This window comes from Mus caroli, chromosome 11 (genome assembly GCF_900094665.2).
Source record: "Mus caroli chromosome 11, CAROLI_EIJ_v1.1, whole genome shotgun sequence".
NCBI classification, from domain to species: Eukaryota; Metazoa; Chordata; class Mammalia; order Rodentia; family Muridae; genus Mus; species Mus caroli.
The window spans coordinates 57,944,793-57,960,696 of NC_034580.1; the positions used below are offsets into that span (position 1 = coordinate 57,944,793).

A 15,904-nucleotide genomic window follows, 5' to 3' on the forward strand; every position below is an offset into this window, starting at 1 on the left:
TTTCTTTCTTCCTTTCTTCTTTCTCTTTCTTTCTTTCTTTCTTTCCTTCCTTCCTCCTTCCTTCTTTCTTTCTTTCTTTCTTTCTTTCTTTCTTCTTTCTTTCTTCCTTTCTTTCTTTCTTTCTTTCTTTCTTTCTTTCTTTCTTTCTTTCTTTCTTTCTTTCTTTCTCTTTCTTTCCTTCTTCCTTCCTTCCTTCCTTCCTTCCTTCCTTCCTTCCTTCCTTCTTTCCCTCCTTTATTTCTTCACGTTCTTTTTTTCCCACATTCAAAGCCATGTACCTAAACCAATGAATTCTGGAGACTCTGTAAGGATCCCTCAAGATAAAAACAGATCTAGGCCTACTTTCTTTCTTGTGCATCATCTGATACAATGTTAAAAGTAAAACACAGGATTATCAAACTCCTAATGCACATACATCTTAGCATCTTGCCATCAACATTGTGAAACCCATCAATTAGCCAACACTAATTGCCCACCTTTCTGTCCAGCTGTGACCAGCAAGCCCTGACTCCTGGCCCTCTTGCTCCTTCCCTGGAGTGGACTGTTTGTATTCTTTCCACTTGTGCCAGAAAACCACAGATTCTGTGTGCTGGGGACCTGGAGCTGGAATGTCTGACTAGTCACTACAATTAGCTCTGAGGTGTGCTTAGCTCCCCACAGCTTGTTTACTCATTTTAAGTCAGAGCGTGGAGGCACAGTGTGTTTATTGCCCTCCACTGTTGAATCAAAATATCGATGCATTCAATTTACAGGGAGGATTCAGGAATTGCAGTCCAGGATTGGCTGGCTCTAGGCAGCAGGGCTGACTTTGAGGCAGAGATCCACGGCAGGAAGTACACAATGGGGAAAGATGCCTACCTCATGGCAGTTAGGAAGCAAAGAGAGGGAGAGAATGGGGTGAGAGGTCCTGATGATACTGCTTCTGAGACCCCGCTGACCTAGCTTCCTTCTGTTAGGTCCTACTGTCTATATGTTCCTCCGCTGACAAAGTCATACATAGCACATGCATGGCTGGAGGAATGGTTATCTCAACCACAACACACAGTGCTTACAGAGGTAGCCTGCACTCTCGGCTCTGCATAATCATGGCGTTTACCCTCATTGCTGTTACCATGGAGCTTTGAGACCACATACATGTTGAGCCTGGTCACACAGGCCTATAATCCCCAGCTACTTCTGACTGAGAGTCTGAGTTTAAGTCTTGCAGGATTACAGAGTGAGTTCAAGGGCAACCTGGTCAACTTAGTGAGTCCCTGTCTCAAAATTAAAACAAACAAATGAACGAACAAAAGCCTTAAAAAGGAGCAGAGGACTTGGAAGGTGGCTAGGCTCAGTGGTAGAGTACTTGCTTGCTTAGCAAGTGAAAGGACCAGGGTTCAATCCCCAATACCCTAAATAAAAAATAAAACCAAAAGCAAGCAAGCCTGCTCTCCCCTGGAGTTGAGTAGTTAAGAATATGGTCTGATCCATCACAGAAAAATATGGAAGAAAGACCATGTAAGAGCTAGAGATCAGGGAGGACTTGAGTGCAACAGTGTTTTCTGAATATGATAGGGAAACTGAACTCATGGTCACAGTAACTGGGATTGTCTGTCCAAAACAGGGACAAAATCAAGCCAGTCTACATTACATCATGGATGGGGAGAAGACCAAGGGCAGTCCTGTTTACCTGTGGAATTACTGATCATTGAGAGCTTCTAGGGCAGTTTTCTTTAGGGGTGTGCCCACTTACAGGTTAATCATGATTCAGTGGATGGGCCGATATTCATGCCTATACACACCACACACACACACATATATATATATATATATGTATATATATATATATATATATATATACACACACACACACATATATATATGGGGAATACAAATTGTGCATAGTGATCTATAAAACAAAAGGATATGAAATCAGAATGGGATATGGAATTGAGGGAGTGGATTTGGGGGGAGTTAGAGTAGTGAGGGGTGAATATGTTCAAAATGTTTTGTATGTATGCATGCAATTACAGAAGAATTAATAAAAATTATATGAGACCTCTCAAAAAAAAAAGAATATGGTCTGATGGCCTAAGTGTATATTTGGGCACCACTGTTCTGCCAATTGTGTGGGTGCCTTAGGGGTCACAGCCACTCTGTTCTTAGAGAAGTGGGTTAAATGAGGTGTTAGCACTGACCCACAGAAAGTGTTCAATGCATTATGAGTATAATATTCCATATGTATTACACGTGTCCCTGAATTTCATTATTCACCACCTCTATATTACTGTAAAGGTTTCTATAATGGTTGCGCTTATGGCTGAACCAAAGTTTACTGACTGACTATTCATAACCTCTTTCATTATAAGAATTGTCATGATTAATACATTTGCGCAGCAGCTTTTCACACATCCAGGACCATTTTCAAATAAATTTCTAAAATTCATTTCTGAGCTCAAAGTTTTAAACGATCTCCACAGGAGGCCCTGCCACCGAAGTTCCCTGGATTAGGTATTTCCTAGACCATAACAATGAAGAGGAAACGCGATTGAAATTTTGCCCACTTTTCTCTTTGAACTTCGCAAAAGGGTTTGACCTTTGACCTCTGCTTGTAACCATCCTGGGGTAGCTAAGGTTTCACACTTGAAAAGCAGCCAGAGTCTCTCAGAGGGAGAGAACACCTGCCCTGGGGCTCATTCTCAGACCTCAGGCTCAGAGGCTCACAGGAATGAGACACCTTGGGGCTACACTGGGGTTGTTTCCCCAGGCCCTCATTGTTCCTCCTGCTGGAGGTGAATGCTCATTTCTCACATGTAGGGCTCAAGCATCCCCTTGTGGGTAGTAAGTAGTCTTTTTGTCCTCTCTCTCTGTATGTCATATCAAGTTGAGGCTGCCTTTGTAAGAAGGGCCACAGCTACTCTGCAGAAGCCCAGACAGTATGTCACGGTCCACTCTCCTCCTTTATAAGTTCTGCAGTGAGACTGCTCTCTTGGAGCAGAAGCCTGCCTCTTAGGACTGACTGGGAGCTCTAGATAAGTTTCAGCTTCAGGGTTGCAAATACATGTCTGTTTCTGACCTTCTCTCACTCAAATTGCTCTCTGTCAGCTTATGGGATGGCAGAGAAAGGCAGCTTTCTCCCCTCCACTTGCATCTCTGGAATCTGGCTTCCCTAAGCAACAACACATTCAGGGACAAAGAGTGGTTTGTGTTCTGTAGTTTTCTTTGTGTCTGCAACATAATTATTCTCTGCTTTCTCTCTCCCACAGGTGAAGGAGCCAAAGATGCACTTCATTCTGAGATGAAACTGAATTTCCAAGTTAGGTCGTGCGTGCATGTGGTACATGTGTGTGTGGATGGGTGTATGTGTGATGTGTGTGTGTAGTATGGGAGGTATATGTGTGGTATGTATATGGTGTGGTGTGTATGTGTGCATGTGCATGTGAGACACATGTGTGCATGTATATGTGTGTGGCATAGTGTGTGGCATGTAGTATGATAATGTGTGTGGTATGTTTGCATGTGTGTGTGAGTGTGTGTTTGGGTGATGGGGTATGTGTGTGCATGTTATGGCGATGGTGGTGGTGGTGGTGGTGGTGGTGTGTGTGTGTGTGATATGTGTGTGTGTGTAGTGTGTGAGTACATGTGTGAGGTATGCATGTGATGTGTGTGTATGTGCATGTATGTGTGAGCATATATGTGTGCATGTGTGTGGCATAGTATATGGCATGTATGTATGTGGCATGTAATGTGATGTGTATGGTGTGTGTGGGGGTGTGTGCTCCTGTGTGTGTGTGTGTTGATGTGGTGTGTGTGTGTGTGTGTGTGTGTGTGTGTGTGTGTGGCTGGTTTGTTCTTCTTTGTTTATACAGAGCATCTTCCCATCCTTCAGGACTTGAACATGACATAGTTTCAAACTTCTGTATAGTAAGAGGGGAATGGAAGCCAATGGAAGTTAAACTTAGTCCCGTTCCTTCCCTTCTCTCCTCTCTGCCTCCTTCGTCCCTCCTTCTCTCTATTCATTCTCTCCCCCTTCGCTTGTTCTTCTAATAAGCTGCTCTTAAGGTCTGATCACAACTCCAGAGCCAGTGAGTTGACTTTTGAAAATCCTTCCAGACCAGCTGCATCCAGGTTGGGCCAAGAACTCTCCCACACAGGCTGCCATGAGGCTGCGCAGGCTCCCTTTGCTGTGTGAACACTGTCCAGATAGTGATGGAGGAAAGATGCTTCTGGCCACTTCACCATCTGGACACAGGCCAAGTGCAAGGCTCACCTCTCCTTTGCTCTTGAGGAGTGTGCAGAATGAAAAGCCACAGGGTAGGGAAGCAGGCCTTGGGTCCCAGCCTGGCCTTTGCAGGCTGATGCCGGGAGAAACACGTGTATTTTTCTCACCCCAGCTCCTTCACATGGAAATAGTTACAGTGCTTCCCTCTGGACAGGATGCTCTAGACAACAGCATGTTATCGGCTGCCAAGTGCACAAAGGGCTTCCTCCTGCAGAATCTGCTTGGGTTCTACTCCAAAAGACAACAGTGACAATCTCATGGAATCAACTGTTACTTCTGAGCATTGTCCCAGGGCAGGTGCTGGGCAGATGTGTGTGTGTGTGTGTGTGTGTGTAACATGGACCCCCTGAGGCTGGATGCTGAATATCAGTTCCCAGGGGCAGGTATAACTTTCCCCATTTAATAGAAAGAGAAATGTGAGTGACTAACTGCATATAAAGTATATCTTTCATGAAAAAGGAAATTGAATTATAGAAAGTGCTCTAGGAGTTTTATAGATGTAACAAGGAGGAGTAAGACAGAACAGGGCCTTGCATGGTACCCATTTTTTACGGTCATTGCAAAGATTAGTGATTTGATTCATATGAAATGCTCAGGGTGATCCTTGGTCTTAATAGGATGGCTTGGTAAATATAAATGGCTAATGCTATTAATTTAGTCCATGATTTCTGAGTGGAGTGATCACTCCTGAGAGACTCAAACTCAGTGCAGCAGAAACACTCAGCCTTTAGAATTAGCCAGTCTGGGGTGACCTCACTGTTTCCTCAGTGAAGTTACAGGAGTCTTATTTTCTAAACTATGTGTAAAGGGGAGGCAAACATCCAAGATGATAAATATGATTGGGTGACTGTTCTATGTGATTATTGTGGCAAGTAGCTCAATGGGACATTATTCATGGCTGCAATGAGGTCCCATTTGGAGAGGGATCCTTAAAGGAGCGTGAGAGAACCAGAAGGACATTTCCCTCAGGTGACTCCAAGGGGGAGGAGGCAGACATCTCGGTCCTGATGGGTAAAGACTGGTGCGGATGAGCTGTACAGTCAACAGCTCTGCCAGGGCTTAGCAGCTGAGATGGAGGGCCAAAGAGACAGAGGCTGAGAGGGTGGGTCTAGGGAAGACTGGACTCACGGAGGAACCTGATAGGCCCAGATGCAAAATCCATGCCTGCAGCCCTCGCTGTCACTCTTCCTCAAAGTCTAGGCTTTGAGGTCATAAATAGTATTTTCTGATGTGACCGTTATGTCCTGGACTGAGAGATAACAGCCTCTGGCTTTCAGTCTTCAATTTAATCATGGGAGGGGATGTCTGTAAAGATCAAAGGACCTGTGCTCTCTGCTTTCCAGAACTCTGTCAGACCATGTCAGAGGAGGACTGGGATGGGCTCTCATCTTTTTGTCCATACCCTGCCCCGTTTCACCCAATGAGACTAATCCATGTCTTGCATAATCCCCATTCCCTAGCCTCGACCTGGTTTATATTGAACCACAGAGGGAACCTGGAAGGAAAACTAAGGGTGTAATAACTCCAGAACACCATGCTGGACAGTGTGACATGCTGGAGAAGCAGTGGGACAAGCGACCAGACTCTGAGTCCCATCCCTTGCCACCAGTGCCAGCATCTCTGCCATGGACCCTACTGAGATCTTTGGCCCTGTTTTCAGTTTCTTCTAAGCATGACAGTCAGGGCTAAGAATAAGTGTTGGGAAAGTAGAAACAGCTATAGCAAGGGAGAAATAAGAGACCTGGGGGAACTAGAAGATGCTGGCTGAGAGCAGAGCAATTGGACCATCAGCCTTGTCCCTGACTACAAAGCCCAGCAAGATGTGAAGTCTGTACGGCAGAGGGGGACTTCCTCCGATGCCTTGGGTTGATCACAGTGGACGTTCCTGACATAAGAGACTGGGGAAAGTAGAGACTGGGAAAAGTGCCAGGATTCCAGGAAATCGCTTCAATTAAACCTCTTCCCTTACTTGCTAGTGATGAAGACCCTTCTTATGTGATAGAGGGGGTGGGCTGAGCTGAGAAAATGCTCCAAGCGTCATCTGCCAAGCTCTTGACTTCCCAACTGCTCTTCTGGTCTATCCTGCCGGAGAGGTCAGAACCCTTTTTTTGTTTGTTCGTTTGTTTGTTTTTGTCAGACAGGGTTTCTCTGTGTAGCCCTGGCTGTCCTGGAACTCACTCTGTAGACCAGGCTGGCCTCGAACTTAGAAATCTGCCTGCCTCTGCCTCCACTGCCCGGCTTCAGAACCCTTTTCTGCAGAGGGTTGTTAGCTTGAAATGAGTGACCTCACCAAGGTCAATACTTAATAGAGATCTGAGGAAAGATACATTAAAGACAAAGCTGAAAGACATGTTTCCCTACATTCCATTCTAATACTCAGCCAGTATGGTATGCTGGGGCTGAGGGAGTCAAGGCAGAAAGAGCAGATATCATGGACTCTTGTTAACTGGGCACATAGCGAAAGGAACCTGACTTTGGTAACACTGAGATATTTGGTTCCCTGGCATGATGTTGATGGGGTAAGTTGTACCACGTTGGAATGCGGAACAATGATTTCTTTCACTGTGTAACACTGTATGTATATACCCACTACACAGATTTCAGTCCTGCAGAATCTACTCAAAATTGCAGATAGCTAACTAAGAATGGGCTGGCCCTCTTTGCCTGTATACAGGCTAGCGTTTCCAGGGAGGACAGCCCCGAGCTTTCAGGTTCAGGAACACCACAAATTCATTCCAAGTTCATTTCCTGCAAGGCCTCTTGGGATCACTCTATCCTGGAAGATACACAAACTGGACACTGTCTCTTTAAATAGTAGAGGCTGAGAACCTCTCAGGCCACCATGACATATCCCAGCATTGGACCAGCCCCTGAATAAACTGGAAAGACGCCTAGGACAGCTTCAGTTACAGGGAGCTCCACCAGAGAACCTCTCAGGGAGCCTGGCTGGACGCAGCAGAGCTCAGAGTCTGGTCTGCTGTGGGCATCCACTGTCCTGCGGGGAGGGCTCCCAAGCCTTTGCTCTTGACTGCAGAGACATCCAAGTGGAGGAAGGGGTTACACCATTGGTCTGGTGAGTTTGATTGGCAAATGGTGTCTCTGGGTAGGGTGTGCTTTATAGGGTGGCTCAGTTTTTGTCCATTGCAACCTGCAAATGGAAGTGACTGCAATGAAGTCGGAACATAGATTACTGAACCTTGGGGTTCTCAAATTCTTGCTTTAAACCTGGGTGTGTATTTGGCTGGGGAGGCAAGCAAGTGGTCCGAGAGTTTCTAGAATCTGAATGCATCCCGATTGGAAAGGAGAGGGGCGCCTAGATGGTCCTACCTAGGGCGAGGCTGCAGTGTTCACCCAGCTGGCAAGTGGAGCTGCTACATGGCCACTTCCACCTGCGGCAGGGCTGGCTCTGGGTGTGGCCAAGCTTGCTCAGCATTTCCTCAGGAGCATTTCCTCTCAAGCACTGGGAGCTGGCCAGGAAGCAAGAGGCAGCAAGGGACAGAAGGGGTCACCTTTCTGGCAGCTTGTGGTGTGGCTATGACCTAAGGGACTGTTGACCGAGATACCGACTTCAAAAAAAGGGGAGGAGCTGGCTGTGGATGCAGCCACAATGTGCCCTTTTCTAGATGTATATTAGACTTCCTTTAGAAGTTTACTTAGAAGCAGAACAGGAAGAGAATCCAGAATTAAATGTGATACCAGCGAGAATGCTTGGCTTTTAAGTAAGAGCCCAGCAATGACTTCTAGGACACATCTAACCTATAGAAATGACCCAGGAAACTGAAGATTTACTTCCATCGCCTCAGGCACTCCCCAGCTGCATGCCGTCTCGTGCAGCCATATAACTCTGGGCATTCTCTAATCTGTTTTAGTACCGAGGTGGACAGGCCAGCCCCTTGAAGGGCTGTGATTGTTAAGTGTGGTGTGCTCAGAATAGGGGCGTGTTAGGGGACTGGACCTGTGTTTTGTTCCAGACACATAGCTAATGGCTCTGAGCCTGTCATTAGGATCACCACGCCCTTCGGTGTAGGCAGTGGCCATTCTTCCCAGAGGAAAACATTGAATGCTCAATGAATGCTCACGACAGGAGCACTGGTTGATTAGATGTGGCCCCGAGTGCAAAGCTCTGGCTTCAACCTCTGCCATGCATCCCCTCTTGGCCTCCTGTGTGCCAAGCACAGGTACGACACCTGGCATAGGTAGGGCACTGAATAAAAATGTCACACATACTCTTTTTTTAATCCGATGAGAAAATTTAAAAGATCGTTGTCTGAAGAATGCTTCAAGTTTGTTTTTTTTTATGTAATGAGCAAACATATACAATTAGCTCAAGTAGCGGCTACTGTCAAATAACAAAATAATATGGAACTATCTGAGTCTCCCAGGGCTTTATGACTCACTGCTCTTAACAGGTAGGGAGGGTGTGGATGTGCAGGGAGAGACTTTAACACACTGGCTCCTTGCTCAGTCAGCCAATACAGGTGACCTGATGGTTAGTTGGGCACATCTCCAAGAAGAGCTGGCTAGCCTCTCCCTTCTTAACTCTGGGTGGCTACACTCAAGTGCCTATGAATCAGCTAGTTTCTCTGGCTGCTCTTCCTGCACCTCAGATGGCCACTTCTCTCACCCCTACCCCCATGACCAGGACTCCAGCCAAGGCTGGGAGCCAGGCCAGCTTGCCTCAGGCAAACTTCGCCTGGAGCGTATATGCGGTTGTAAAATCTGGTTTTGCCAAGCTTAGTAGGAGCCGGATCCTAGAGCCCCACCCCCCTCTGTCTGTCTGTCCTTCTGTCCGTCCGTCAAACTTGGATTTTCCTCCCCTCCCCTCTCTCCTGGATTTGGGTTCCAGCCTAGCCCTCTAGATATGTACGCGGAATCCCAGTAAACCAGCATACTTTCTAGGTACTAACAGGGATAGCTAGGATGGGTGTTTTAAAGACTAGCCCAGTTAAGACCCCAGCGCAGGTCAGGTGTGCCAAGACCTGAGGTCCTGGCTGCTAGTAGGAGAGGGGATCCAGCCGCACAGTCCCCGAATGGGCACAGTTCACTTCAGTGTTCCCGAGAACCCAGCACTGCGCACTTGGGGCGTGAGGCAGGGAGGTGGGTACGAAATCTATTTACCCATGTGGGCTGAGGGGACAGGGGCGAAGGTGCAATGTATTGGTCAACAGGGCCCAAGTACCACAGATCTAGGGAAGGTGAGAGATGAGAAGCCCAGGGTCCTCCAGCTTTAAGTAAAAGTCGAGGTTTTGCAGAGATCTGGTTTTTCCGGGGGGGTGTCTTTAAGTCCAAGTAACTGTCTCTGGCAGTAGGCGCCCCGCCCGCCCGCCTGCCCCCTCTCCTCAGGGAGGCCCGCCTCGGGGAGGCCCGCCCTCCCGCACACGCTGACCCCGGGACACACCCTTCTGCAGCGACGCAAATAGGGCGTAGTTCCCGTTAAAGGGGAACGCCGGGAGCCTCCCACTGCCCCCTTGCTTTGCGCGCGCGCTGCCCCGCAGCACAGCTGTCTTTGGGGACGCCAGCAACCCAGTGGACGCACCCGGAGTTTGTGCCTGAGGCTAATCTGCTCTGAGATAGCTGTCTCTTTGAACTGAAAGTAAGTTGGTAGGGAAAGTGAAGAAGGTGGGGGCTTGGGGGGGGGAGAATAAAACTGGGCATCATCTGGAAATGCTGTGCCTAAAGCGGGGACGGGGCTCTGACCCTCCATAGGGCCGCCTTGTGACAGAAACGTTGAGACCCCTTCCTACATCCTAGCCTACCGGAGGGACACACCTAGGACTGCCTCTACATCGTCCAAACCAGGGTGGTGGCGGTGTCTGGATAGAGGGTTGCTGGGGCGGCCTTGTGATTCTTTCCAGAGGATGTACTGTTAAAATACACGGCCCTCTGGTCCTTCAGGTTCTAGCCGCAGGCCCTATGGTGTTCTTGGTCTCTGCTACTTGAAGCCATCCAATGTAATTTGAATTTTCTGGAAATCATGGGGGGGAATCTTGCTTATATCTTCAGTGCATTCCTGGCTTTTTGTCTTTGATGTGTCCCTTGGGAGGAAAATGGACGTGTCTGGGATAGAATACTTGTCAAAACTAATTTAGACGTATCCTTGGTCTAAGGTTCTATCCTTAACTGGTTCACTCAGCTGCAGCCAGATTTTTCACGGCTGTACACATTCACTATCAGGTCACCCAAGTTCTAGCTCCCTAAAGTCTGAAGTGGAGAGGGAGGTAGGGTAGGAGATAGTATCTTCGGACCTCGGAAACACATCTTGCCTGCTCTGACTTGCGAGAATTCTTAGACTCACTCAGCCTCTTTACGCACTGTCTCCTTCCCTCCAGTCAGCAGCAACCAAGGGATAGGGCCCCTGGCGCATCTATTCGGGATGGGGCTTTGGACAAGGGTCCGCCTGTGCGGCGGGCTCAGCCTAGCTCTCCTTGGGGCCGTCCAGGGGGTGCCCGTGGAGCTGGCGGGTCTGAAGGCTCTTCACCCCCCGGGGCGCAGGGAAGGCTCGGAACCCTGCGCGCGGGAAGCTCCGGAGCCGGGCAATCCTCCAGCCCGCCTGCTCTCCCGCTCCCCAGCCGCCAGCATCTAGACCGAGCCGGGGGCGGGGCGGCTGCTCTCCGCTGGCAAAAACGGGTGGAAACTTGGAGGCAAGTAACGGAACGCGGGGCGCGCTGGGGTCTGGGAAACCAGCCTCGGGTGGCGGGCGACCCCAGGCCTCTGGCTGTGGGCCTGGCGCCGCCCGCTGAGCCTCCCGTCTCCGGGGGAATCCACCCTGTGACTGGGGCAGGGACGTGGCCTCCGTGGCCTCCCAAGTCCCAAGGGCCCTGAAAGGCGCCCAGGCTGGGCGGAAGCTTGCTGTGGCCTCGGCTCATCGTTCAGGAAACTCCTCTCCTCCGCGCGCCAACCGGGGTGATCGAGACGTGCGCACCACTAGCTTGTTTTGTTCCAAAGGCAAAAGATGTTCGATTGCGGGCGGGCACTGGGCGGGGATAGGGATGGCGGCGGCCGCCCCCTCCGGGCCAGCTGGGCCCCCGGGCCAGGGCCAGCGGCCTCACACCCGCCTTCCTCTCTCAGCAGGCACCGCTCCACCGATCCCGAGCCCAACTCCCAGCCACCATGCTCCTACTCTTGTTGGGGATCCTGTTCCTGCACATCGCGGTGCTAGTGTTGCTCTTCGTCTCCACCATCGTCAGCGTGAGTGCGGGGCGAGCGGACAGGGGAGGCTCCCTGCAGGGCGGCAGCTATCTCTGCTCTGGGTTCCCAGCCAGTGCTTCCCCAGGTTGCCAAACTGGAGTGATATTTGCAGACAGCTGGACATCCCAGAGGCCCCAGGACGTCTGTTGTTGCACTTCTTTGCCACCCACTTCTTTTCAGTTCTTTGAGAAAGTTAGGCCAGCGTCAGGGGTAGAAAGTGAGCAAGGGCTGGAAGAACTTAGCTGCTCAGGTCTTAAGCCAGCCTTGCAAGTGGACTGCGGTATTTTACCTATCTTACCGGAGTGCCCTCCACTGATAGGAGCTGGGCAAGGAAATAGCTGGTGTGGAGCTGTCAGACACAGTGGATTAATTCATTTAAAATTGGCTTTCTTGAAAAATGAAGATGTATGCTTCTGCCTTTAACGTCTTAAAGTGAAGCAGGCTGGAAGTGTGGTTTGGGATTATTGTTATTTATGTTAATTGCTTTATTATTGACAAGATCTTAATTATGACTATGGCTGTTGCTAATCCTGACAGAGCCGTGGGATGATAAAAATGTAGCATGGCATGAACTTGAGTGTGGTAGTACTTGCCTGAAATGTCAGCACTTCCTGAGGTAGAAGGGTCAGAATTTCAAGATCATCCTTGGCTACATAGAGACACGAGGACAGCCTGGGCTACATAAGGCCTTTCTCCCCACCGTCAAATATATGTATAAAAGGAAGGCTTAGAGAAGTGATGGCTAGGAGTGACACCCAGAGGGTATAAGTGTGGTGAGGGTGCAGTTGTCCTTGGGCAAGTCCCTGTTTGCTACTATGCCATACATTTCTGCGCATGGTACCATTTGTATGAGTCTGGGGCTCTGGAAACTCTCTGTTTCCAAAGTGTCTTTGACACACAAAACAGTGTTCCCACCTCCACGTGATGTCTGTACCAAGCTGTCACCTCTCATTTCCGGATCACAACTGTCAACTTTACCAGGGACTGGTGAGGGAGGAAGGGGGAGGGCTGGGCATCCAGAGGATGAGGCTGGGGAATGGCTTGCTGATCTTACTAGGCAGGAGGGGGAGGGCCAGGCATCCAGGGTATGAGGCTGGGGAATACCATCCTTTGCCCTGCTCCTTTCTCCCTTCTCTCCTCACTGCTTTACTGACCGGGCGTGTCTGGCTGTTTGCAGCAATGGCTCGTGGGCAATGGACACACGACTGATCTCTGGCAGAACTGTACCACATTCGCCTCGGGAGCCGTCCAACACTGCTACTCCTCATCAGTGAGCGGTGAGAGACTAGTTTTGGGCCCTGTGCAGATTGGTCCTAACTGGGTCTTCATTTGCACCTGAAATGATCAATTCTTGAGGCTCTGGTCTAGAAAGTCCCGACTGGGTTGGGGTAGAATGTGTCACAGAGCCAGGAATCCAACATGAGAGGGAGGGGACAGCTGTCTCACGAGGGAGTCTTCCGTCTCACCATGACTCTACCTAAGCCATGCCATCAGCTTGTCCCAGTCACCTTGTGTAGTGTTCTTTGTAGACAAAGAGATATGGACCCAGGTAAGCAGAGAAGGTGACATGCCAAGACACACTGAAAGCAGATCCCACGGCGACAGGTGATATTGTGAACATTTTTGGCTTGGCAGCTGTCTCTATCAGAAATGTCCTGCATCACCCTGCTGCAGCTGCAGACGATTGGGCCTTCCTGCATATGGCCTGGCCAGGTTTGGGCCCCCTGGTTACCAGACTGCCTTCCGGGGTCTTGGTTCACGAGGGTACTATTTTGCATCATAAACTGAGCCCCTGGGCCCTTCTGCAAAGCATGTGTTTCTGCTTCGCTCTCGGCATCTTTGGAAACAAAGCTGAGGATATATTTGAAGGAACACTAGGACTGCTCAGCAGGGAGCCTGGGCTGTTCAGATGGATGTGTGGAAGTGAGATTGGTGCCAAGACTTGGTCTTGTGTTCCCCGGAGCCCTGGAATTCCGGCTTTGAAAGGCTAGTTAAGGACAGCTTCCAGTCTTACTGTAAACTGCTTCCCCCGCCTCCCTCCTTTCTCTTGCTTGAAGATGCCACACTACATCAGAGGAACCACCAGTTCATATCCAGACCCGTAGAGCAGGCAGTGAAGTGACTCAGCTCTGGGCAAGCCACTTCCTTGGTTGGATTTTTCTTCCTACATACAGACTCTGCAGGAATATCATAGAAGCGTTGCAAATGAAAGACGTTAGTCTTAGTCCCAGTAGAAACGGGAACTGGTAACATATTTATACTGAGGACAGGTTAAAAAGCTCTTTTAAATTTTCACCATTCTTGGCCTGGAGACAAGGCAAAAGACCTCAGCCCTTCCGAAATGGGTCTTTATCTGAGTGTGTGTGGCACACTAAATTGAAACCATCCTAGAGGTTGCATGGCTTGTTGGCAGCCAAGTAAATGCACTGTTCATGAGTGCTTGAGAATGTGATGAGGTTGCTCTTGGTCCCCCAAAGCCACAGCATCAGGTTTCAACCGCTTCAGCTCTAGGGTCTGGCAGAAGTTCCTTGCACAGTCACAATATGCTGCTCCTGGCTCCTCGCTGCCATCTAGTGGTCAAAGGTGGCAAGGCACCCTATAAAAGTCTGCTTTCTCTGGGGCTTTGGGCCTGGTGTCCACAGGCGCTGTCCCCAAGTGGCATTTGGCCACGTGGGGTTGGCACAGAATTCAAGAGTCTTAGGACCGGAAGGGAGCAGTTTTGGCAGGCGTGTTAAAGCTGCCCGAGTTTAAGCCAAAAGGAGGAGGCCGAGGAACTAAGCTGTGCACAAACTGTCTGCAAGAGAGAGAATGGAAGATACACAGCCTGTTAACTGGCCCAAACTCTGTCTCTTCTTGCTCAGTAAATAGCTGTCCCTTGGTGCCAGAAGCATATATAAAAGAGGCACCAGTGTTGTTTTAAAAAGGAAACTTGCCTCTCAACTTCTCCATGCCTGGCATATCCATCGTCCTAAGCTGGCTCCCACCGACTTCGCTCAGTTTGTTAGTATGATTCCACGTGGACTTGGTGGCTTTTCTGGGAACCCCAGGTCGCAGCTTTGACAATAATGGGCTTCCAAGGCACTCAGGAAAGGCCCCAGAGAAGCTGGGCTTGCTTCCACTCAGGCAGATTCTAAATGAGGAGTTTCCGTTTGAACTTCCCGAGTAGTCATTACCTCTGCTGACGTCTTCCTGGGGTGTCAGCATGTCACGCCTAGGCTCTGAGCCATCAATCCTCTGGGTCTGCTTTGCCTGTTCTGTGGTATTCAACAATGAGTTGTGCAACAATACAGTTACAAGGTACAGAATGTTCAAAGCATTGGTCTGTTTAAAGCATGGGGCCACCTTCATGAATGAATTGTGTTTATTTCTTAGAATTAGGCCAGCTGTGTTTGTTCTTAGAATGTTGGAAGCAAGCTTTTGGAAGTAATAGTTTATCAATAGTGATTTGTAAAGGATATTCATTGAATGTGTGCTCCCATTTACATAATGGGCTCCCCTACCTCCGACAGAATTTGCTGCAGCTGTGGTTAGTCTGGAGTTCCTGGGTTCAAGGGAATCCCTCTGACTCAGCTTCCTTGAGTAGCTGGGACATCACAGGCACATGCCACTATTTTAGCTCCAGCCCACTGTATCTCTGAAGGGACAGGAACTCTCTACCCTCTCTCCAGATGTCAGCTTTGTTGCCATTGAAGCCACCTGGGTGGGTGGGGCCTACCTGATTGCACTCTCAGGCAACCCAATATCTACTATGCAATCAAGCCTGAAGTTGTCTCAGGTCTTTTCTCAAAGCCATCTCTTCCTGCTGGGCTGTTTTACATGTCTTACCCCTGCCTCTAACCTCTAATCACCTTCTCCCCCTTTTCTAAATGGATTCACCTGCTTGCTGAGGTTAACCAGCCCTATGGGGCCCACCCAGAGGCTTAGGAGCTCTGGGCCTTCACAGCCAGAGGCCTTACCTCTGCTGATGCTGAACCTCAATGAGGAGTCAGGGGATTTGGGTGTGGGGACATGAGTCACTATGGAGGCACACCAAGCCAGGTGCCTGTGGAGAGGGGGCCAGGCAGACAGTACCAGAGCTCAGGGGGGAGTGGAAGAAAAGTCTCTGGTGGGAGGTGGAACATGATCCATCCTCCAAAGGGTAGGCAGGACTTAAGTAAATACAGGCAAGAGGGGAGACAGGCTCTGTCTGGGTGACCAGTTGGCTGGTTAGTACTAGGCCTGACTCCACTGGGCAGAACATCTTCAAATCTTAGTGCGGCAAGAGAGTTTATTTCCCCCTCTTTTAACAAAGAGCCCGGCAGCCTGAGAGATGCATGGGTTTCATGACATTTTTGGATAACTTGCAACTTTCTAGCTTATTTCTTGGAGTAGAATGGAGAGAAAAATGGAGTAGAATTCTGTCAGTATTTCTCTCTCCCTCTTTTTTCTTTCCTCTCTCCTTCCCCTCCTTCCTTC

General features: G+C 49.3%; 1 protein-coding gene across 3 annotated transcripts in view; it reads left to right on the forward strand.

Annotated features, from left to right (window-relative positions):
* Positions 1-7,165: 7,165 nt before the first annotated feature.
* Pmp22 (peripheral myelin protein 22) overlaps positions 7,166-15,904 on the forward strand; it is a 30,085-nt gene continuing 21,346 nt past the window's right edge. Inside the window, exons 1-3 of one of the 3 annotated variants that reach the window (XM_021177139.1) lie at positions 7,166-7,334; positions 11,330-11,449; positions 12,627-12,726. In XM_021177139.1, coding sequence (XP_021032798.1) covers positions 11,372-11,449; positions 12,627-12,726 — 178 coding nt within the window. In that variant the 5' untranslated portion in view covers positions 7,166-7,334; positions 11,330-11,371. Of the gene's footprint in view, positions 7,335-9,655; positions 9,855-11,329; positions 11,450-12,626; positions 12,727-15,904 lie in introns of those variants that run through there. The other 2 variants (XM_021177140.1, XM_021177138.1) reach the window with 2 other exon arrangements.